Source organism: Hermetia illucens, chromosome 2 (assembly GCF_905115235.1).
Source record: "Hermetia illucens chromosome 2, iHerIll2.2.curated.20191125, whole genome shotgun sequence".
NCBI lineage: Eukaryota > Metazoa > Arthropoda > Insecta > Diptera > Stratiomyidae > Hermetia > Hermetia illucens.
The window spans coordinates 185219437-185243248 of NC_051850.1; the positions used below are offsets into that span (position 1 = coordinate 185219437).

Below are 23812 nucleotides of genomic sequence, written 5' to 3' on the forward strand. Positions count from 1 at the left end.
CTCATGTTTGAACTGAAAAAAAAATTCAGCTTGGGTACAACCGAAGGCTTTCGCATCCAACTGAAGCACTCACTTAAGGGGAACGTCACAGTTCGGGGTCAAAAACATGAGATCTACATACAATGCAAGGTTCTTGACGAAGTGACATCCAGACGAGAAATATGCACTGCATTGAAAGAACAATTGAAGTTGTAAGAACTGGAGAAAGAATCCACCGTGAGCTAGAGAAAGGTAAAACTCAAACGGCCACAATGCGACTACCAGTAGAGGCAGCGCAGAAATTATTGTCGGCTGGAAAAGATCGAATGGGATGGGTTGTCTGCCGCCTGCGAGAGCAGCTTTCATTAAAGAGGTGTTACAAGTGCTTCATGTTTGGCCAGTTCCCAACGGCATGCATCACCGACAATGATCGATACAGAAGGTGTGGGGAGAAAGGACATATTGCGAAGGACTGAAATAGGGACCCCAAATGCCTGTTGTCCGAAGAAGGTGATAGTCGGCATATTGCCGGAAGTGGTAAACTACCGGAACTCAAAAAGGAGTTGACTGGAATGAAAAAATGAAGTTTATCCAAATAAACCTCAATCATCAGGGTCGAACAGGACTTACTTGAGCAGACCAAATATGAATACAAATGGAAATTGCCATCATAAGTGAACCCTACAGAAACCGTAACGATGGTGTACGACGTGCGTGCGCCAAGCTATACAATGCTACATGAGTCAGTCGGCCAGTGGTTTCGTGTGGGCGAAAATAAGCGATGTGTACGTGTTCAGTTACTACGCCCCATCGAGTCTCACATTCTCTGAATTTGAACACATGTTAGACAATCTTGTTCTCGATGCACGGAGACGAAATCCAAAGGTGATTGCCGGTGACTTCAACGCTTAGGTCCTCGAATAAGGAAGCAGGGAGAGTAGCGCAAGCAGTTGATGTTTATTAGAGGCTTTTGCCCAGTTGAATTTAGTTTAGGTCAATGAAGGTGATGCAAGTACTTTTTGCAAAGTGGGGCCTTCCTCAATCCTAGACCTGACCTTTTTCCTGCACTGGTACGTGGTGTGTCCTGGCACGTTAGCGAGGACTACACCAATAGCGATCACCCGGCAAACATCTTTGAACTAAAGAGGGAGCCACAGACCAGAGAAACAGAATGACTAAAGCCGAAAAGGGCATCAGGCCAACCTACCAAGCCAGACAGTCCCACGGAGAGAGCCCTTCATGTCACACAATGCATCGCCAAGGCTTGTGACGCGTCCATGCCTAGGAGGTCCTCATTCCCCAGTAGAAAAATGAACTACAGGTGGAACAGTGAATTGACCAGCCTTCGATCAGCCTGCTACCGAGCCAGATGAACGGCTCAGGGGGCGGTAAGTAGGAGTGGTCAGAGACAAAGGAGAATGTTTACAAGGTAGCCCACAAAAGCGGCTGAAGCTGGTACGGCTGCCTAAGGCTGATATACCTCCAGGAGAACCATCCTCCTATAGACCCATATGTCTTCTAGACACTATAGGGAAAATGTTGGAGCGGGTACTTTACAACAGTCGAGAGCCAAGGAGCCCTTTTGGATCGACAGTATGGGTTCAGTAAAGCCAGATCAATCATTGATGCTATCAAAATAGTTACTGACTTGGCCGAAAATGCAATTCACGGAAGGGACAGCACCAGCAAATATTGCATGGTGGTCACCGTGGATGTGAGGAATGCATTTAATTCAGCGAGTTTAAACATACCAAAGTACCTAACGACGATTGGATGAAAATAATGCTTTATTTTAATTAATAATTAATCAATGAATTTACATTTTATTAAAAATATTGTCTGCCACTTGTGATCACTTTTCCCCACCTTTCTTTTAGCTAATGATTTCCGCGTCGGAAAAAGGCTTCGTCCATTGAAGCCAAAAAAGAATCAAGCCAATTTTTGATACCTTGCACAGAAGTAAAGCGTGTTCCAGTGAGTGTGCTTTGCATATAATGAAATAAATGGTAGTCAATTGGCGCCAAGTCTGGTGAGGTGAGACCACTATCCTCCAGGTAATTTTTGACCGGTATAGCAACGTGTGGCCGAACATTGTCATCGTGGAAAATTACAGACTCGTGGAAAATTACAGACTCATGGCTGGTCCCATATTCTCTCAATACTCGCTTCAAACGAGTTAGTTGTTGTCGATACCGTTGTCCTGTAATGGTTTCACCTGGTTTTAGCAGCTCATAGTGGATCGGTCCCTTTTGACGCCATCAGACACAGAGCATTACCTTAGAGTCGTGTATATTCGGCTTTGCCATCGATGTTCCTGGTTGGCCGAGCTTCATATACAGTCCCTTGCCCGTCAGGTTATCCATTTTTCATCGCCTATAATAATTCAATGCAAAAACGTTCGAGGTACATTCCAAACATGCTGAATCGCCGTTCAACATCTCTTGGCTTCAGTTCGTGTGGGAGCCAATTTCCTACCTTGTGGATGAACCCCAAAGCTTTCAAATGCCTGGAAATGGTTGCTTGTGTCACGCCTAGTTCTTTTGTGAGCTCATCATGCGTTCAGCACGAATCTTCACTAAAAAGGGGCGTCTAATTCTTCGTCTTCAAATTGTCTCTCTTGACCAGGGCGCTGTTTGTCCTTAATGTAAAAATTGCCACTTTCGAAGCATTTAAACCACTCTAAACATTGTGTCCTGGATAGCGCATCGCCGCCATAAACATCCACCAACAAAGCATCTAGCGAAAGCTGAGTTATACTCTTGCAAAGCAATTCAGTGCTGTTAGAGAGCGTTGGACTGACACTTGCGGAGGAAAAAACGGTAGCGGTCCGCCCCACAAAGCGCCGAATTAAAACCGGCAATCACATCATCACTTCGAAGGGGACCATCAAATACTTGGGAGTGATGATAGATACGAAGTTAAGTATTAAACAACACGTGCAATACGCTTGTGACCAGGAATCCACGACGAATATGGCCCTGGCAAAAATAATGCCAAACGCAGGAGGCCTAGGTATTTGGGGAAAGACATTTCGCATATCATGTAATGCTCATAAACTGAGTGCGATCTAGAGGAAGACAGCCCTAAGGATTTGTTGTGCCTTCCGAACCGTCTCAGATGAGAGATTCGTCATCTCGGGAATGATGCCGATTGACATCTTGGCAGAGGAGATGACGAACATATACAATGCGAAGTCTATCTCTTCTTTGTCGCAGACGAAGGACGCCGAAACTGGGAGATCTGTAAATTGATGACAAGAGCGTTGGGACCATTGGGGGAAGTCCGGGGCTGATCCCCATCATCAAGGAATGGCTCATGCAGTTTCTGACGAGGCATGGTGGATATCACCATTACCCCTACAGATTCAAATTGGACAATTCGCCCAATTGTCCAAACTGGAAGGGAGTGTCCGAGGACCCAGAGCACATATTCTTCCACTGTTGGAGTTTCAGGGACGAGACGAGAAACCTTTAGGTGAAGAACTGATACCGGAAAATGTAGTGAAGAGAATGCTAACATCGCAGGATGATTGGGATGTGATCAATTCAATGATCGCATCAATCCGGGGCAAACTGCGAAAAGCGGGAGAGGTGAGGAAGGCGCGGTTATGAATGTCGCACATAGACGGTAGGAGAAATAGCTAAAGTGAGCTAACGCCCCGCAGTCGAGTAAGCACGACTTGGATTTTCACGTTGAAACCGCTTGATTTCAGCGGGAGGTGCAGTGCTGTGACGGAGACAAAATCAATCGATGTCCACACAATCTACATACTGACTTCTCGATCCGATGATTAGCCATTCGTCTGAAAATCAAAAGCCAAACCACGCTAAGCCCCGTCTCGGACAATGAACCAAAAGTCATAATGCGATGACTCGCTGAAGCGATACGCGCTGCCGGAGATGTATCTCCCCGGCAGTTTGGTTTTAGGGCAGGGAGATCGACAATTGATGCTGTCATGCAGGTCGTGGACGCCGTTCGACGAGCAGAGGCATATAGCCGCCGAACTCGACGGGTGGTGCTCCTCGTAACGCTTGACGTCAGAAACGCCTTCAATTCCGTAAGATGGAAAGACATTCTAGGCACCTCTTACGGATTTTGAGGGACTATCTGAGGAACCGCTCCCTGCTCTATGAAACACTAGAGGGTCAAAGGTGGATGGAGGTCACGTCGGGGGTAGCACAGGGATCCATCCTAGGGCCGGACCTCTGGAACGCTACCTATGACAGTCTGCTTAAACTCGACATGCCAAGGGAGTTGCGCCTGGTCGGCTACGCAGACGATGTCGCAGCGCTTGTTGCTGGGCGCACTGTCGAACAGGCGCAAAGCAGACTCGGCATATTGACGCGACGGGTAAGCGGATGGATGACTACTCATGGTTTTAACCTTGAACTGGAAAAAACCGAAGTAGTCATCCTGACTAAAAAGAGAATTCCGACCCTGCGTCCCATATCGTTCGGCGAGTCGATAATCGAGTCAAAATCAGCGGTAAAGTACCTCGGATTGACTCTTGACTCAAAGATGAGCTTTTCTGAGCAAATCCAAGCAGCAGCGAACAAGGCTGCAGCTGGAGTTTCGGCGTTAAGTAGGCTAATGGCAAACATTGGGGGTCCTACGTCTAGTAGGCGACGTCTCCTGATGAGCTCAACGCAGCCTGTCCTGTTCTACGGCGCAGAGGTATGGGCTGGCGCTCTTAACAAGGAGGTATATCGTAGACGCCTCGCGCAAGTACAGAGACGGGGAGCTTTACGGGTGGCGTCTGCGTACCGCATAGTCTCTGAACCCGCCGTGATGGTGATCGCGGGAGTGATCCCCGTTGTCCTTCTTGTTAGGGAGCGTCAGGCCATATACAAGCGCAAGGGAGATGAGCCAAGGGAGGTGGTTGCTCGCGAAGAACGGCAACACACTCTAGACGAGTGGCAGCTCTCTTGGCAAAATAAAACTAGAGGTAGATGGACTGCGCGGCTCATTGGCAACTTAGGTGCGTGGCTGAATCGGAAGCATGGGGAGACTATTTCCTTACCCAATTTTTAAGTGGGCATGGAGGTTTTCAGTCTTACCTGCACAAGATTGGAAAGGCACGTTCTCCGGATTGTGTGTTTTGCAATGGAGTTGTGGACGATCTTGTGGAAGGTGGGATGGGGTTCGTCAGCAGCTCTATTTAAACACAGGGGATCTCTCTCCAGACAACATTGTGGAAGAGATGCTGAGGACTGCTGACAGGTGGAACCGTGTTACCCATTACGTTCGGGTCCTTCTCGTTGCTAAGAAGATAGAACTTGACCGGTGGAGACGGATGGCAGGGGGTTCCTTGAACTGACAGTTCCCTTCTTCCTCTCCGCTCCCGTTGGTGAAAGGAATTCCCTGATTTGAAGGCTTCGCAAGGCGGGAGAGTTCGGGAACTAGCCCGAAGTAATGTGACAAACGGTTCCAGACTAGCTCTCTGACGATGGGGAGGTGTTTAGTTGGTAGTCCGACGACGTACCGAGTCGGGAGTCCAACACTGTGTGCGTAAATGCATTCACCTACCCTACCCCCAAAAAAAAAAAAAATGCGATGCTCATTAGACAAATTCCAAATTTTAGTTTCACAAAAACTTCCCTATTGCCCTGCACGGACCTGTAAGGCAAAAATGAATTTCTTGGCATGCCAGCATGGTGACATATATGGTATAGCGATGCAATTTTCTGAGAGAAAAAGAGATTATTTTGAAAAGATTGAACAGGGTTTAGGGTTTCGGGGAATATTAAGGTAATTTTAGGTGTTTTGCATGTGGTGAAACCGCGGATACTACAGTGTCAACTATTTTGTGAGGCATTTTGAATGAGACTAGAGTGGCTTGAGGATAATGATAAGAAACATGAACGCCGACAAAGCCATCCATGACCGGAACTAAGAAGGAAAGTGGGACATAATATCATGGGATTGAATCATTTCAAGCATTACATCGTCATTTATTTTATATGCTGCCGTCGTTCGTTCCTGGCGACTCGTCACTTTCTCGCCAGACAAGCATTAATATCAATTCCACAATCAACGGATCAAAAATACCCAAAACCACCTAAATTTAGAAACGAACAATTCCTCCATTATCTGCAATTGTTTTCCTCCAGACCCGCCATAAATAGCTTTGCCTAATGAAATCCACGCCCTGGCAATTCCTGCTATCGCCAAATTATTCTGGGTTCGAGTTATCTAGTCTTCGCAATCAATTGAAAGCTCATCACGCTAATCGGGAAGTGACGCCCCATCCAAATCACGCTGGCATGCTCACTTACCTTATCTTTAAGTTGCTGACACAACTGCAAGGCAACTGTGAACAGAACGAGAACTTCATTCAACCACGGCACTGAGAATTCCGCTTGACACGAGTCGAACTTCATCGTTCCTTGGATATTTGTCAGCTGGTAAACCGCAAATATCAATTTGTGACTTTGAAAGTAAAAACTAATGGCCAGGTCCTCGCTCAGATTCGGCGACAACGATTTCTGCAAGGGAAACGGGAAGAGGGTTAGATTGCGGTTTTAATTTTGATCGGGGCCGTGTCTAGGCCTCGATGGACTCTGGATCTGGGATTTAGGGGGGTGAAACGCTTACCATATTCCTTCCCTTCATCAGTTCGTCAATGGGTTTCTTCTTGGGGATCACTAAGCTTGTTCGGCCGCGTTGCAGGGCGTTTAAAATATTACCTACGATGTGCATTACCTCGTCGGACGTTCTGCGGGTGGAATGCGAGATTATATAGACGATTTGAGCTAATTCAGGCAAAATGGGAAGCGCTTACTTAAAATTGTAGGAACCATCGACGTTGTCGATGTGATGGATGGCCTGTTGCAGGTGGTTGGCAGCATCGAGGACCTGCTGCAGCTTCCACGGCGACTCGGGCACTATCGAGGTCCTTTGTATTTGGTTAGGAGCCTTTTGTAATTTGAAGCTAATGTCCTGGAACGGGAAAAGTTGTTTGAGCCTGACATTGTTAGAAACTGAGGGAAGTTGCTCGTGATAGATGAGGATAACGGGCCGCTCTCCCTCTTAAGAATTGCTTCCTGGACCAGAGCCCACCAACCCCGATCCTGTCCCATACTAACCGCTTGCGTAATGCTATCACCCGTCAATGTCATGGCACAGCGAAGCTGGTCCTGCGGCGCTGTAAGAACGAACTTCTCCTGCTTCTTGCCCTCATTTTCGTACAGTGGCACGGGAAACCGATGGGCGCATTCCTGCAATCGAGACCTTGACCATCAATCATCCAGAAATAGAAAAATCATGGGAAATTACCACTAGAATTTGTCGTAGTTGTTTGAGTATGGAGTGGACCTCCTCGCGCAGCAGCCACTCGAATTCGATTTGCTGAAAATCAATAAAAAGCATGAGTCGGGCATTGGGAGTCGTCACGGCACCGTTTAAGTGCCAATTGCAGTCATTCAATTAGGAAAATCTCGGCCAATCGATTGGCAATCAGCGACGGGAGATTTGTCAATCAGCTGACGGACGCACACGCCAATTGACATCTCTCCCCGTCTCGGGCTCTGAATGTCACACTGCGACTGTCATCGCGACCTACTTCAACTTTTGAATGCTAATTCCGGGCTTCACACGCCGCGCACTCATTTGAATTCTAGCAGAGATAAGCCGACATGAACTTGACTTGAATTCCGCTTATCGCTGGCGGTCGAAAGGCACGAGATAATCACAGAATTCGTTGTTTACTTACGAGGTTCGTCGCTTCTTCTTTCTCGCCGTCAGCCATCTTTAGACGTTTGCGCAATTTCCGACGTTCGGTTAGACCTAATGTTTGGTTCGAGTATAGGCTTTCTGTGTCGGCGCTGTGCTGCCGGTTCAGCGGGCTGAATGTCCAATTTCCGTAGCTAAGGGAAGTAGCCCAGTTATCAGTTAGTTGAGGAAAAAACATAATTTCAAAAGAAATTTCGATAGTAGTAAAGCAATGAGTATGGCAGCAATATATCAACAAAAACTACTCATTTGAAAAGATGCTAATAATTCATAAACTGACGTGAAGTAAAAGATATTTAAAAAATGTAACGTCAAGGCAAAAACTTGTTTGTTTTTTTTCATATAACTAAACCAATAATTATTGCCACAATTTAGATACAAGTTGTTATTGCGCTATTCGAATACAACCTGTAATAAACGGACAGTCAATCATAAGAAGAGTTTGAATTTGAAGCGAGCGAATATTGCCATACAACCCGCCTCCTTTCAGCAAAAAGGGGCTCTGCCAAGATTGACTTACATTCGTTGGTAAAAATAAGGCCCGGGTCGTAATTATGAAAAACCGCTCAACTAAAAACTTGAAAGAAAGCAGAAACCCGAACTAAGTTTCGATCATGAGTGCAGGGTCGACCCTGAGCTCGATGAAAAATCTGAGGCTGAACCCAGATCCTTTTCTGCAAGTTGAAACCAATCCAATTGGGATCCAGTTCTTAAGGGACAAATCGAACCAGGCCCCTTCTGTCAGGACTTCTGACCCGGACTAAAATCGGCGCCACCTCCTCAGAATAAAGTTTTCTCAACAATAGCCATCTGTCTTGGGACAGTAAACAGCCTTGGGATAAACCGCATTTGGCCTCCGAGTAAACCACTTTCAGGCAAACCACAACCACGGACTACAGACAGTTTAGGAGGAAACCCCTCCTAACTGAATGGACTGCATCCTCGCAAGGCACTAAGCTTCGTTTTGACTCGGTAGCTGTATACCGTAAAATTGTTACGGCTAAACATTGGAATGTGGACACGCTCCTCGATAAGGGTAGCTAGGGCCCTCACAATCTCCAATACTAGGGATCCATGGACTAATAAACGAGGGAGTAAGTTGCTCCTCATTTAGTCCACCATCAGGTGGATGGGGACTTAGGATCCCGCAGATCCTAAACAACACCCTCACAATGCCCACTTTCTCTAACTTGAGCGGTAATTCAAGCAACATAAACTGGACTTTCTGGGCCCTCTTGCAGAAATGTGTAGTCTGGAAGGCCAAGAGGTAGCAGACGCGAATCCAGTGTCGGTTAGGCACGCTCTCTTGACCTAGGATTTTTGATCAGGTTAAAGGGCATCACAATTGTACAATGCTGTGCACCAACGGAGTGCAGAAGGATGCTTTCTATAAACAATTAAACGCGCTTCAGGTGAAGCTTCCTAAAGGTGATATTGTGATCGTGATGGGTCATCTGAATGTCAAAGTAGAATCTGACAACATGTAATGGGGAAGCACGGTTTTGGCAGGAGGTGGGAGGTTCGTGGATTTTTGCAACTTCCACCGCCTCACCATTGGTGGTACATTGTCCGAGCACAGAGCCTACCATAAGGTCAGTTGGGTATCAATCAGAACAATCAGATCGACCACTTCGCGATCACCAGTAGATTTTGGAGGTGTCTTCTGGATATGCGTAACAAGAGAGACGCTGACACTGACCTCGAAAGGGATCACCATCTGATGGTCGATCACGTTCACTTGCGTGTTGCATTCGCCACTTCTCGCACGGATGGGGAGCTGCGACTTCCTAAGTTCAACATCGACTCATTGTACGACCCAGCTGTCGTTCGACAGTGGGAGAGCTATCTTGGTGATCAAGCAACAAATCTACTGAGTAAAGCTTTTGCGAATATCGATGAACATTGTGCCACCATCAAAAATGCTCTTTTCTCGGGTGCTGCACAAGACGTCGGCCACGTCCCGAAAGAACGTCATAAGATCTGGCTAACTGCGGAATCGTGGAAACAGATCGATGAACAGAAGGGGTTGATTGCAGGTGTGACTCCGATTCCGAGCGAAGTCTCGAGAGGTTCAGCGTAACATACGCCGTCAAAACAGAGAATTTTCTATTGCGTGGGTCAGGGAAGCGGAGGATGCCACAAATCAATGCCCTCAAATGGATTGAAATCACTGGGTTTGACGGTCTCCCCGCAGACCTATTTATCGCTGCATTTGCAGTCACAGCATATCTGCTGCTTCTACTCGTATGGGAATCTTGGGGATCCGAGACCATTCCCAGAGAGTGAAAGAAGGGGATGTCCGTTAAGAATCCAGTAAAGGGCACCCGTTTCGTGTATAACAATTGGAGCTGAGTCTGCGTGCTCCAAGCAGTCGCAAAGATAATAGCTAAAATAAAATTGGAACGCACCAAAGCACATCTCAAAAACTTGATCGAAATAGAGCAGGATGGTTTCCGCTTCGGATCTTCCTGCATTGACCACGTCAACACCAACCTTCAATGCACCTGCTCTTCACCGATTTCGAGAAAGCATGAAGAGGGAGTGTGTCTGGAGTGCTCCACGTACGAGGGGCATTCCGGAGAAACTAGTAGCTATTATAAGAGCTACACATGATGGCGTAAAATGGCACCAAGGTAAAATCTCGGAGGATTTTAAGGTCCAAAGCAGAGTCTGCCAGGGTTGCATCCAATCAGCGATATTATTTTTTCTTGCTATCGGTAACGTTCTTCATGCTTCCTTGTCTGCAGGACGTGGAGGAATTCAATGAAGAATGACACCTTTCTTCGAGCACCTTGACTAGGTTGATGACATTTGTTTGCTCTGTCACCGGGTCATGGACCTTAGCCAAAAGCTCTGAATTTGGAAAGAGAGACAAATAAGGTTGGATTGAAGATAAACACCAACAAAACGAGGGGTCATCGCATTCTCCTTATTAACTTTAATGGGGAAAGCACCGAATCGAATCGATCAATTTATATATCCAGGAAGCGTGGTTTCTGCCGACGGTTTCACTAGCCTGTCTAAAATCTGGGAACGCAGTTATCTCAACGCCAAGATCAAGTTGAGATTGTTCTGTGCCACTGTTCTTTCTGCGTTACACATGGAAACGAACCTCCCCACTCCACTCCAGACTTTCATCAATACCTGTCTGCGTCCTATCATCGAAGTAGAGGTTTGACACTCGTATGCGATGTGATTGAAAGACGGAAGTGCATTGCGGGCTATGCCATGTAGTGGAATCTACTCTCCCAAGATGGCCGTCGAGTGGGTCGCCCTAAGAGCTCTTAGCGCAGAATAGGAGAGGAGGAGTGCAAGCATCTCGGGAAATCGTGGGTGGAACTGAAGGTAAACACACGGGATTCATGCCTACTTTGATTCCTCTCAGGTGGTCTGTAGGCTTCACATTATAGCTCTCGAGCACCAATTTTCTAGGGACTTTCTCGGTTCGTGCGTAGCTAAGATCTGCGAAGCCTGGGAGGGCGTAAAACTCAATGTCATCCTTTACGACGAGATTCCCAAGAGACCGGTCGATCGTATTTAGTTGTTGAAGATCCGCATGGATATGAACAAACTCGTCCAATCCCTGCGCCTTCAAAAGTCCAGGATTCTCATGGACGACTGGATTGTTATCAAGGAGGAGGAGCTCCATATAAATGGAGAGTGCCTGGAGGCACTGGAAAAGGTCGACCATAAAGTGCGGCTCGGAGTCAGAAAAGCAAAGGTGAAAGTGTTCCGCTCAGCAAAACCAGACGACGACCGGGATCCAATCGACCCCGCCAAAGAGCTGTTTGAGAAGATAAGGATCGACGGTCCGATGGAGACTGGGACAGGAATCCCACACGCAAGCAGATCATGCTGAAAGTAACGCAGATGAATCTGTAGCACTCAAAGTGTGCCTCGGCTAATCTGCTTATCTTCCTCCTAGAGGAAGACATTGACATCGCAATTATACAGAAGCCTTGGGTCGGAGGTGACCAAAACTCAAAGGGCTCCAAAGCAAATATTTTAATTTATTCGACAGCACAGCAGACACTATCTCCTCGCGAAGAAGAGTCTGCATGCTTTTCCGTGGCCGGACCTGAGTTCCAGCGATCTAGTGCTGGTCAAATTGGAGCAGGCGGGGGCAGAGAACGTGCATATTTCCTCGCCATACAAGGCTCACGGCCGATCAGCTCCGCCAGAGAACTATAACATTTGACGAGCACCATAGCAGCAAAGAAGGCCATCCTGTTGATAGGCGTACGCTTTGGGGCAGCTCGGAAATCAACGAGGGAAGTGAGTCATTCTTTGATTTTATTATTACTACAAACCTATCGGTGTGTAACCATGGCAGTACCCCAACCTTCCATTTCTCTAGCTCGGAGAACTGTTAGGGTTAATACCACCCTACTAACCGACAATGGTATTCTTAGGGTGGAGAACTGGAGAGTGTGTGACCAGAGATCCTTCCCAGATCATAGTTCGATACTTTTTAGTCTATATCTCGCCGCAGAGGCCTCCAAACCCTTCAGAGACCCGAGGAAGATTGATTGGAGAAAGTTTGGTCAAGCAATTAAGAACAAACTCTCCGGTGCGCAAATTGACAAGATTGGCACGACAGACGAGAGGCATTCGATACCGCCTTTAAAGTCTCGTGCCCTACTAAGTACAGCAGGAAGACACTGCCACCGTGGTGGAATGAAGATCCCTCCAGCCTCAGGAAGTTAACTAGGGAAATCTTCAATATCTGCTACAGGCATAAATATTGGCAGCTATACAAGAACTGCCTGAAGAAGTACAAGAGGCCATCTTGGTTGGACTATTTTAAGAACATCGAAAGCACCATCGAATCGGCGAGGCTCAGTAAGATTCTGCCTAAGGAATATAAGAGGCCATCCTTTCTTAGAAAGTTATAAGGTCCCTGGACCCAAGACAAGGGTACGTTAATACCACCTACCACGGCTGAATGAACAAAGATTTGTTCTTTCCTCCAAATGGGAGAGTGAACATAGAACTGAGGGTTAAGAAGGCCTGCATAGCCTTCTTTGCCTGCAAGAGAACCTTTGCAAAGAAATGGGATCTTTGGCAGAGGGTGGTTCTCTAGATATACGAAGCTGTGGTGCGTCCCATCATAACGTACGACTCTATTGTATGGTGGCAGGCTTTGAGCAAAAAGTAGAATAGAACGAAGCTGAATAGGATTCCAAGAACCGCATGTGCAGGTCCTACTAGGGCTGTGTAGTTCTGCCCAGCAGATGCTCTCAATATACTCCTGCATCTCCTTCCCCTAAATCTCCACATTAAATACGTTGTAGCGTACATTGCCGTTAGACTACGTAAGTCCGGATGCTGGACAGCGAAGTCCTACGGCGTAGAAACATCCTAAACGAAGTACCTCGGGAAATCTGGGCCTTCCCTAGGAACTATAGCATACCTAAGCTGAAATTCACGAGAAACAGGGCAGAGGGGAAGACCCGCGGCGTCTTTCAAGATTATGACACAGTATTCTTCATCAATGGATGGATCAAATATGGTCTGTAGAGTCGATGCGGGGGTTTCCCTGAATAGACAGAGTGTATCCGGGTCGTATGGTCTCCTAGGTTTCACCAGTGTATTCCAAATGGAAGTACTGGCGATACTGGAAGTCTGTCGATAGCTGGAGCGTGATCCGAGCCCCAAGCGTAACATAGCCAATCTGACCGACACCCAAGCGGCTATTGAGGCCTTGTACTTAGTGACGACATCCTCGAATCTGGTTGCGCAGTACAGAAACGCGCTGCACAGTCTGGGCAGCACGCTCAAGAGCCCCCTTCTCTGGGTTCCCGGGCATAGAAGCACAGAGGGGAATGTGCGGGGCTCTTCTCTTGGCAGTCCTTCCGCAAATACAGTGTCTCACTGGCGACTGTCAAGGGCAGAATCTACCCGCACTACTTAGCAGCCGCGGGCTTAGATGGCGAAGGCTTACCACCTGGGTCAAGTCAAGGAGGATTTGGCCTGCTAATAGCATAGCCCGATCACGAGAGCTCCTGTGAAAGGCGCAAGCAAATGCATACATGATTACGGCGGTCCACACGGAGCACTGGCCCATAGGGGACCATACCGCATAAATCGCATTGCCGAAGCTGCGAAGAAGGAGGGGGGGACCCTGAGGCACTTTTTCTACGATTTCTCAGCTCTAGCTATAATTAGGCTACGGACTGGGTAAACCATTCTTTGGAGACCTCAGAAAGATTTCTAGCTGTAAGGTGGGGGAGCCGCTTTCCTCCGTAAATGCTACGGTCTGTCTCTGGAGATCTGAACCGATTGGACTCTGTCTCCCTGTTCTCATAACGGCAGCCACGGTCTTAGGTGTTTCCGGCATCAAAACGGCGCACCACAACGTTAATTGGACTCCTCGGAGAGGTCACTGCCATCTACCTACCTACCCAGGAGACAAAAAATTATTGGTACAACCTTGGCTGACCACGCTTTGGACTTGAAATTCCTCAGAGATTTTACCCAAATACAACAGATGCCATTTCAGATCATCAAATGCCGCTTTGATAATAACTACGAATAAGGACAAGCGAAACCCATGGTGTTTTACGTAGGCACCTGTCGTGAGACTTAATCCTACGGTCCTCTTAAGACACGGATTGATTTTGTGACCACAATCAGAGCCCCGCTGAGACAAGCAACAACGGTACCAGTCTATACCAAGTCCATGGCTTAGCATTCATACTGGTGTATGCAAGAATTACCTAAATCTCTACCGAATTATGGAGTACGACACCCGTGTTGATACACAACACCACGTCGAGGCCCGAAGGTCTCTTCTCGCTTGAGCATAACCACAACCACCATGAAACTCCCACTAGGGGGGCCAACCGCAAATAACCGAGCTGTCCTCACATACAACAGGAGTTTACCCGAAGTATGTGAGTCCAGGGGCTTTCCCGGTTCCCATGGTACCAGTATACCCCTGGTAAGGTTTCGTGACCAATTTGCCACTTCAGATGAGTCCCCGTGCAGACTCGGGTCTGATCGCCCTGATTAGGCCTTTGGAGCATTCGCCTACTGAATCACGGCCGGCAAACCAAAGTGATTACAGCGTCTCCCGGTGCCACCACTATGGAGGTTCTCGTCAGCCACTTGGTTTTGGTTTGGCCGATAGGGTTGCCGCCCCATCTTCCTCGCCGCCACCTCTGAGCACCTCGATAAGGACAGACCCCGTCTTGGGCTAACACCTAATTTTTAGAAAAACAAACTGCTAGCGAGTTCATCCAGAGTAAAGACATTTTACTTCGCTTGCAAACTGATGTCGTCACTGGATTTCTTGCTAAAGATAAAGGTTGGTCCAAGTTTAAAACCGTGCTTTCGAAATTTACACAGCTTCACAGTCCATAAAAGCTTGCCGCATAAATTCTTCCCATATAGTCCTGTCTTGTACTAACACCCATAGTTTCCAACATGAATGATATGCAGACCTCTCCCAACTGCATTCCATCCCATCCTGGTTTTCTTTGTGTAAAACAGAATTTACAAAAAAAAAAATGGTTTCCACTCTATCTGTCCGCGTCTCTGGCTGTCTGCCTCTCGCTTTTTTCGTGAATACGCATCTGTATTTGAGAGACGCATGTTAAACTCCTACCAAAGCCAAAGCCTCCCATGTTTTCTCCACATACCCCCACGAGACCTCCCCCCCGGTCTATTATTGCTTCCTGGAGCTACGAAGTCGTTAACTGCTCTTCCTAGTTGCCTTAGTTACTGCTTCAAAACGCATTTAGCCGATGGCATATCGGTTATTGAAAAACTCTCGCTTTGGACAGTGATACTATCAAAAGTGCACTATCTAGATTCCCCCGAAAGAGGACTCTCCAGAATGAACTCGTCGTGCGCCGGAAATAAAACCTCAAGACCATTGATATTAGAAGTCCCCAGGCTCACTTTACTACTCACTATATTTCATGTTTAAAAACGGCCCAAATTTCAATTGAAAAAGTAGTTTTGATACACTGTGTCTTTGTTAATAACGACAAGAGTTGCTCCAAACTTTTCAATTTTCACGCATATGAAGAGAATAATACATAATGGGAAGAATGGACTCGAAACCAATAAGTCACTCTGAATTGTTGAAAAATAAATCGGTTGAGAACGTCGATGTTAATTTCATGGAGTTACACTTTCGAATAAGAAAAATTTCAGCCCCTGCTTCGTAATGGTAAGGAGTTATGTAAGTTTATTATTTTGAAGGTTTTCGCTAGGAATAATCGTGAATGCATGCAAACACTTAAAAAGAACTAAGATTTCGTATGAGTTATCATAAACATTCTGTTTTAGCCACTATGACTTGGGTTAGGATCATTTCACTGATTATCACCCACTGAGGCAAAGAGTTCCATCAATATCTCGCCTTTGATGGTATCAATCGAAAAACTATCTAAAAACTCATTATTTTCGGACAAAACACGGAATCAAGATTTTATGCCATTTTAAATTTAAGGGGCTGAACACAGTCCGAGTAGGGTAGACTCAATTTTGAAAAAAGTCCACTTTTACTTGAACTCTCTCCCCGCGAGCTCTTCACTCACACCAAAACTCCCCTTAATCTTATCACGAGCGCTTCTGTGTATTTCCCTGAATTTATCACTTAAGACACTTAATCTCTATCATATCGTACACGTGATCGTTGTTTTCGAGGAGGAGCAGTTCACCCGCCATTCACGGCCGTTTCACCACTAACCGACCCCCATCCACACTCGCCACAATATTGATTCCTACATCACGACCTTGTACGTACCTTCTAGGCATTGTCATCTACTGCTTCGCGCAATTAATAATAAATTTTAAATTAATCAAAATCGTTTAACACTCAAAAGGGGGGACCGCAAGATAGTACGAGCAGTCCGGCGATCCGTCGACGCGGCTAATATCGAACTGTTTCGCAATTTAACAAACATTTGTACTGGCAAAATGAATAATGAACGTACAAGACATGAATTTTGATTAGATAAATAGCAGGCGGCAAATAAAACAAATAATCAAGAGAATATGGAGATTACGTCGATAGGCCTACACCGTGGAAACTACCCCGCACTTGTACTAAGTGCCCGGGGCTGATAACATGCAGTCACTGGCGAAATTGAGCTGATAATCCACCAACGTTGGATGCAACCGCCAACCGGGGTTGGATCAGTGACGATAAGGCGGTTGGGGCTTAAATTGAACGTGATGGAACAATAGCGTGACACTTGAGGCACAACTTCTTATCTGTATTTATATTACAATCCAGGGTAAGATTTCTAAAGTGCAGTTGCTGAGGTTTCATTAAACAACACAAGATTAAGCCAGTTGTTTTTCGACACCACGCTACTTGGGTGCATCCAGAGAATCCTCTGATCAAATTCTAACGTTCTATATCTTCGAATCTTTTGCTAACACGATATGGTAACATACAGGTATAAGCAACTTAAAGATATATCTTCGTATCTTAAAGACTTAATTCCAGTGCAGAGGCAACTCGTCAGACGCTGCCTCACCTCTGCCCCGGGAGCAGCGTGTTCGAAGCATGTCATGTTCTGCGAATGATACAAAATGAGTATTTTACATCTGCGAGCCGCTTAGGTCAAGCTGCTCCCAGGGCTGAGGTGAGGCAGCATCTGGCGAGTTCGCTCTGCCCTAGTACGAAACCTTGAAGCCATCTTCGGTACTTATTTTTGAAGCTTCGGTTGCTAAAACTAAACGAGAGGTCCGTGGACCTAATAAAAGGAAGTAAGTTGTTCCCCATTGGATATCAAGTGGATGCAGATTTTGGATCCCTCAATCCACTAACAAAATATTGAATGGATTAGTTTTGCTTCCATTCTGCACAACAGCAGATACAAGGAAAGACCATTCCGGAGTTCAGTTTAGAGTCCTTTCTAAAATGTTTCAACCGACTCCAGTTCTATTGGAGCGCGTGACAAATGCCCACATTCAAAGTCTCCACAGTGTACCGAACTTACCCATTGGCATCTCCTTCGAAGATTACCTACGTTGACGTGGTGGGGAGGTCACTATAAGAACAGTGGAGAAATCTGAAACTAAACTGTTATCGAAATCCAAACCAAGCTGAGACTATCTCTTCAGGACTGAATGAGTGTCCGGATGTGGCCGAGGACCGTAAACCCTAAGTACCAGGCGACGCCAGGTCTTACTGAAGAGCCCTTGTCGATATCGACTTATTTTCCCTTTCAAATTTGAAAACTACGGCAGCCACTGATAGTGTACCAAGACTAAAAACTGACGAAAACAAAATTTTGTACTTAACGATCGTGAACTAAACGAAGAAATATTCTTAATCGCAATCTAAACTCAGGTTTTAGGCACATTTAATTGAACTCAGTATTAAGCAGGCGAGCCAAACCACGCCCCACCGCCAGCTTAACGGACACCCGATTCCATTAGCACCACCAACCGGATCAAAGTTTTACTAACAGATAAGTCATCCCCTTCACCTTACCCTTGTCGTAGTGGGGCAGCCAGTGGTAGTTTACTACTACACTAAGGGTGTCCAAAAACACATGAAGATGGAAACTCTACAAATGGTAAAAAGTTACAGTCTTCGAATCCACCTGTGACTTTGCGAAATCAGCTCGTGGCCAAGGCATGGATTTTGGAGGCCTAATCAGATTCATTTTCCCCCACGGAGAAGTCTATGGAAGACAGGCTCTTCACTTCAATGGAAAACCTACACCCAGTGTCTACTGCGAGGTCAGCCAGAAAGGATAGTTCAGCAACTCCATTAACGAGAGGAACTAGAAACCTGACTACGGCCAGCATGCCGATGTCATTGTTGCCTAACTCGTCCAAAAAACGGGGGAAGAAGGTTCGGCAGAGAAAAACTTCAGTCGGAAAGGAGAAGAGACAATCAGCGCGCCTGTCAGAACCTTCTCCTCTGCCTCGACCAGGTAAAGCAGAAGAAAAGGAAGGTGGACGCAACTGGTCTAATTCCAATATGTGGAAACAGATCCATGCTACCCGGACACCGTGAACCTGGGAGGGTTCCCAACCGACGACAATGAAAGGCGCTGCGAAAGAAGGCAAAGTTTTTTGGGAACAAGGACATGGAAGTTGCTACACCACCAAGTTTGGCGATATCCACAGGAATCGGAAGCAAGAAAGCAGAACTTTTGGCGGACAAGCTGGTAACCTCCGCGATATTCACACTGAATGCGGCAGACGTTTCAGTTACCGGCGGTTTTCATACAGGGTGCGGCAGCATAACTTCCTTTTTTAAAATGCGCGCCACTCAGTTAGTTGATGTCATAGCGGAGCGCTAGTGGTCTCGTTCAAGAGGGGATACTGTAAAGTTTTGTCCCGACACGGTTCAGTCGCTATCATGCGTTGGAATAGTGAGGAGCGTGCCTTTGCCGTTGAGGTTTACTTTTCAAGCGGATGTTCGGTTATTGCAACACAGCGTGCATTTCGGAATCGCTTTAATTTAGCCCCGTTGGCTCCCGTCCCAGACCGCAAATCAATTGCTACATGGGTCACTACATTCAGACAAACTGCAAGTGCGACAAAAGGAAGAACTGGAGTCCCTCGGCCCGTTAGATCACCTGAGAACATTGAAGCAGTGAGAGCGTCAATGTTACGATCGCCACGGCGTTCTGCGCGCAAACACGCATCTGCCCTTGGACTATCCGATCGTTCGTGTGAGAAGAATTCTTCGTGACGATCTTCATTTTCATCCCTATGAGATGGCGATAGTGCAGGAACTTTCAGAACGTGACTTCAATTCTCGGATAAACGCGTGTGAGCTTCTTCTTGATGTCGTCCCCGAGGGTGCTATTGTTTTTTGTAGCGATGAAGCCCATTTTCATTTGTGTGGGTCGGTTAACAAACAAAACATGCGCTACTGGGCTGACACCAACCGTCGCATTCACCCAAAGTCACAGTGTGGTGTGCAATTTCCTCAGCTGGAATTATTGGTCCCTGGTTTTTTGAGGAAAATGAGGTTACAGTGACAGTGAATTCGGACCGGTATGTAAACATGCTACAAAATTTTTTTTCCCACGGCTAGAAAATTTGGATTTGGGGGACACTTGGTTCCAACAAGACGGTGCAACAGCACACACTTCAAGAGCATCGATGGCTGTTTTGAGGGAACACTTTCCAGAGCGCCTTATCTCAATTAGAGGCGATTTGGAATGGCCGGCACGCTCTCCCGATCTGTCCCCTTGTGATTTTTTTCTATGGGGTTTTTTGAAATCCCGTGTTTATGTGAACCGTCCAAGAACCCTACAAGATTTGAAGACCAACATCCAAGAAGAAATTGCCAACATAACACCTGCTATGCTAACAAGAGTCATGACAAACGCCAGAAATCGGTTTACGCAATGTATGGAGAATGGGGGACGTCACCTAACAGATTTGATCTTCAAAACAATGTAAATAGAAACTTTAGACATGTACCTACATTATAAAAAATAAATAAATATTTTCCGATGCATACAATAGTTTTTATTGAGTTTTGAAAAAAGGAAGTTATGCTGCCGCACCCTGTATATCTTCGAAGCTTTTGCTAGGACGATACGGTAACATATAAGTGACTTAAAGATACTCATCTTTTCGTATCTATAACCAAAGATTGTTCTCCCAAACATTAATTGGATGGACACATTTTCAGAAAGTAGAAATTCGACCCTTATTCTTCGTTCTATTGGAACATGTTACAAATGCCCACTTTCAAAATCTCCTATTTGTAGAGACCTTACCCATTGGTATCCCCCTCAAAGACTACCTACACTGACGTGGTGAGGAACTTGCTATGGAACCTATGGTGAACTAGTGGAGAAACCTGAAACTAAGCTGTTATCGAGACCCCAGCCAAGTTGAGATTATCCTGACAGGGTTGAATGAGTACAGGTGTTAAGATGTGGCCAGGGGATGGTAAACCCTGAGTACCCAAAACAGAAAAGTAATGAAAACAAAATTTTGAACTTGAGAGCCATGAACTCAGCGAAAGACAGTCTTAAACACAGTCAAAACTCGGGTTACTGGGTTATTCAATTGGAACCCAGTATTCAGCAGACGAACCAGACCCCACCGCCACCTTAACTGACATCAGACTACAATTAGCACCACCTACTGATCTCACCTACCCATAAATAAGTCTTTATCTCTGCAAGGAAGAAGCGTGCAGGTAATTTGGGAGTCCTCTTGTGAAAAAAGAGCTTGTATCCTTCTAAAGCGAAACTTAAAATATGTATGTCTTTCAGTGTTCCTAACTGCAGACCTGCTCACTGTCCAAGTCTCAGTCGAAGCCGGGTGAAGAACTCGGAAGGCAGTCATAGCAATGGGATAGTTCCTGGAGAACGACATCCGGATCCCACCGAAATTAATCGTTAAACTGGCAAGTTCTGTGAGAGGAAAGCGTTACTATTTCTCCCTAGCTATGATGCCAACGCCACCATGAGATGATCAATCGAAGAGGTCGGTACCTTCTTGAATTCATCCTTAGTAACTTTGGTGACCAGTACTTGGCAAGAGGTATCAGACATAATGATGAGCGGCTTTATCCGATGAGACCCCTATCGGATCACATGAACAGGTTCGACATTGAGGGCAACTCGGAAGTAAACAAAATAATGAGGAATCTTAGGAGTATAGGCAGTGACTCCTATATAAAACATCTGAGTGACAATGTGGGTCTCCTATAGGTGAGGGGTGACATTAGGAGCGAAATCGAATTGGAAACAGTAGTGGAAGACCTCAACATAGTTGCCATTGATGCATATGAGTTCACTTAAGATAGCCTAGTCATCAAGTGGTGTACCCTGGTCAGTGAGCCGCACAAACACTCTTCAACTTGGCGAAACAAACCAGCGACTGGCAGAGGTAAACACTGACAAGGCGATCAGTTATAGGGAATTCTGTCCAGGATAGAAGAAACGACAGAATCATCCAGGCTATACAACCAAAGACAAGGCAATATCTTCTGTCTGTCTGAAAAAGGAAGATTGAATATTTACCGGAAATGAGGAAGGCAAGGATATCTGCTTTTTAGAACTCATTTCCCGGGGTCCCATCCGACGGCAGAAGGCAATAGCTAGAATAAAATGAGCAGTCGGAACCACCGAAATCACCCAGCATAAATGATATTTTCCCGGCACTACTCCTAAGAGGCCCAGGAATCATCCTAGGATCTCTGTTAAGAGTGCTACGAGGCATCATATACTTGGAATATCTACCAAGGGCATGGAGGCGGTCAAGAGGGGTCTTTATTCCGAAAGCGGGTAAAAAGGAACCCTTTCACCCTAAATCTTTCAGACCAATCTAACTGGCATCGTCCGTACTTAAAACGGCGGAGAAGGTCATAGGTCATCATAGTCAACTGTCCTAAAACATTAGTTCTCTTGCGGAATTCACTACATCCATGTCCACACGTTTACCCCGCAGGGAGGTCAACGGAAACTGCACTGTATCAGCTGACGGGTGTCGTAGGGGACGTCATAGAAACAAAAGAAATAACGCTGTGCGTTTTTGGATATCGGAGGAGCGTTCGATAACACATTGCACACAGAGATACGAGCAGCAAAGGAGTAACAAATACCCCGATCTTCTGGATGGCCAGAATGTTAGAGAAACGAGAAACAGAGGTCAAATATTTCGGAATTACATTAGATAAAAAACAATTCCGGAAGACGCATGGAAATCTACATGGACTCTGATGACTTGCAGGTCCTTCATCATCATCATCAACGGCGCAACAACCGGTATCCGGTCTAGGCCTGCCTTAATAAGGAACTCCAGACATCCCGGTTTTGCACCAAGCTCCACCAATTCGATATCCCTAAAAGCTGTCTGGCGTCCTGGCCTACGCCATCGCTCCATCTTAGGCAGGGTCTGCCTCGTCTTCTTTTTCTACCATAGATATTGCCCTTATAGACTTTCCGGGTGGGATCATCCTCATCCATACGGATTAAGTGACCCGCCCACCGTAACCTATTGAGCCGGATTTTATCCACAACCGGACGATCATGGTATCGCTCATAGATTTCGTCGTTATGTAGGCTACGGAATCGTCCATCCTCATGTAAGGGGCCAAAAATTCTTCTGAGGATTCTTCTCTCGAACGCGGCCAAGAGTTTGCAATTGCAGGTCCTTAGTAGGAAAAAAATGGGTTTGCACCCCGAAGGTGTTGCTTTGGATATATACTGTACCTAAGTGTCGGTAATCTGGGCAGAACAACCAGGGTGTTACACAAACTCTAAAAACTGGCTTGCTTGTGTACCAATGGACATGCAGATGCAGCCAAGGAGGGCAATCCTTAGAGAGTTCAGGAGTACCAGTGTGCCTAAATAGAAGGAAGATTGAGACTATTTCCAGGCGGATAGCATCTCGAGGTACTGATGTCAAGGGATAACTTGACAATAAGGTTTCACTTTGATAAGAAGTTTGAAACACCTTGGAGCAACAAGACAATTTGGGAGAGCGTGGGTTCCAAGCAACGTTGGGTTAAGAAACAATGAGGAAGTTGAACGAACTGAGCAGAAGAGGAGCAAAGACGCTGCTATAAGGGCGGAAATGGGTTCATGGTTACGACATTGAAAAATGAAGAAAGGCTAAGGGAACTGTACTGGACGAGCATACCAGCAATGAAACAGTCCAGGGTGCTCATAGGAGGAAAGATTCTTTCAATCTTACAAAGAAGAACCTCCGGATAATAGCGAGAGTATTGACTAGCCACTGTCTGGTCATTGCAATCGTATTTGCGAAATCGTTGAAATAACTGTGAATCAAGCTGGATTTGTCAAGAACTGTGAAACTACTGACGCAATACATGCAGCGAGGTTACTCGTGGAGAAACAAGGTGAGAAACACCGCCATCTTTACATTTCTGAATCTAGAGAAAGCGTTTGACCGTGTGCCACACGAAATCATCTGGTATGCTCTACCACAACAATCAGAAGAACTCGTGCGCCGGGTTCAATTGCTCTATCACAATCCGAAGAGTAAAGTTCAAAATAAGGCAGGTATATCAAACCCGCTTCATGTCTCTGTTGGTGTTCATTAAGGCAGTACCCTCTCACCATTCTTCTTTGTTCTTGTAATGGACACTGTCACACGGGACATCCAATGTCTAGAGCCTTATATAATG

The 23812-nt window shown here is 46.1% G+C and overlaps 1 protein-coding gene across 2 annotated transcripts in view; it reads right to left on the bottom strand.

The window, feature by feature from the left end:
* LOC119649285 (protein rogdi) overlaps positions 1-16769 on the bottom strand; it is a 77827-nt gene extending 61058 nt beyond the window's left edge. The window contains exons 1-7 of one of the 2 annotated variants that reach the window (XM_038051378.1): positions 16469-16769; positions 7691-7844; positions 7255-7326; positions 7065-7196; positions 6761-6918; positions 6574-6694; positions 6255-6464 (exon numbers count right to left, since the gene is read on the bottom strand). In XM_038051378.1, the coding sequence (XP_037907306.1) occupies positions 6255-6464; positions 6574-6694; positions 6761-6918; positions 7065-7196; positions 7255-7326; positions 7691-7844; positions 16469-16485 (864 nt within the window). In that variant the 5' untranslated portion in view covers positions 16486-16769. The other variant, XM_038051377.1, reaches the window with a different exon arrangement.
* Between the last annotated feature and the right edge of the window lie 7043 nt (positions 16770-23812).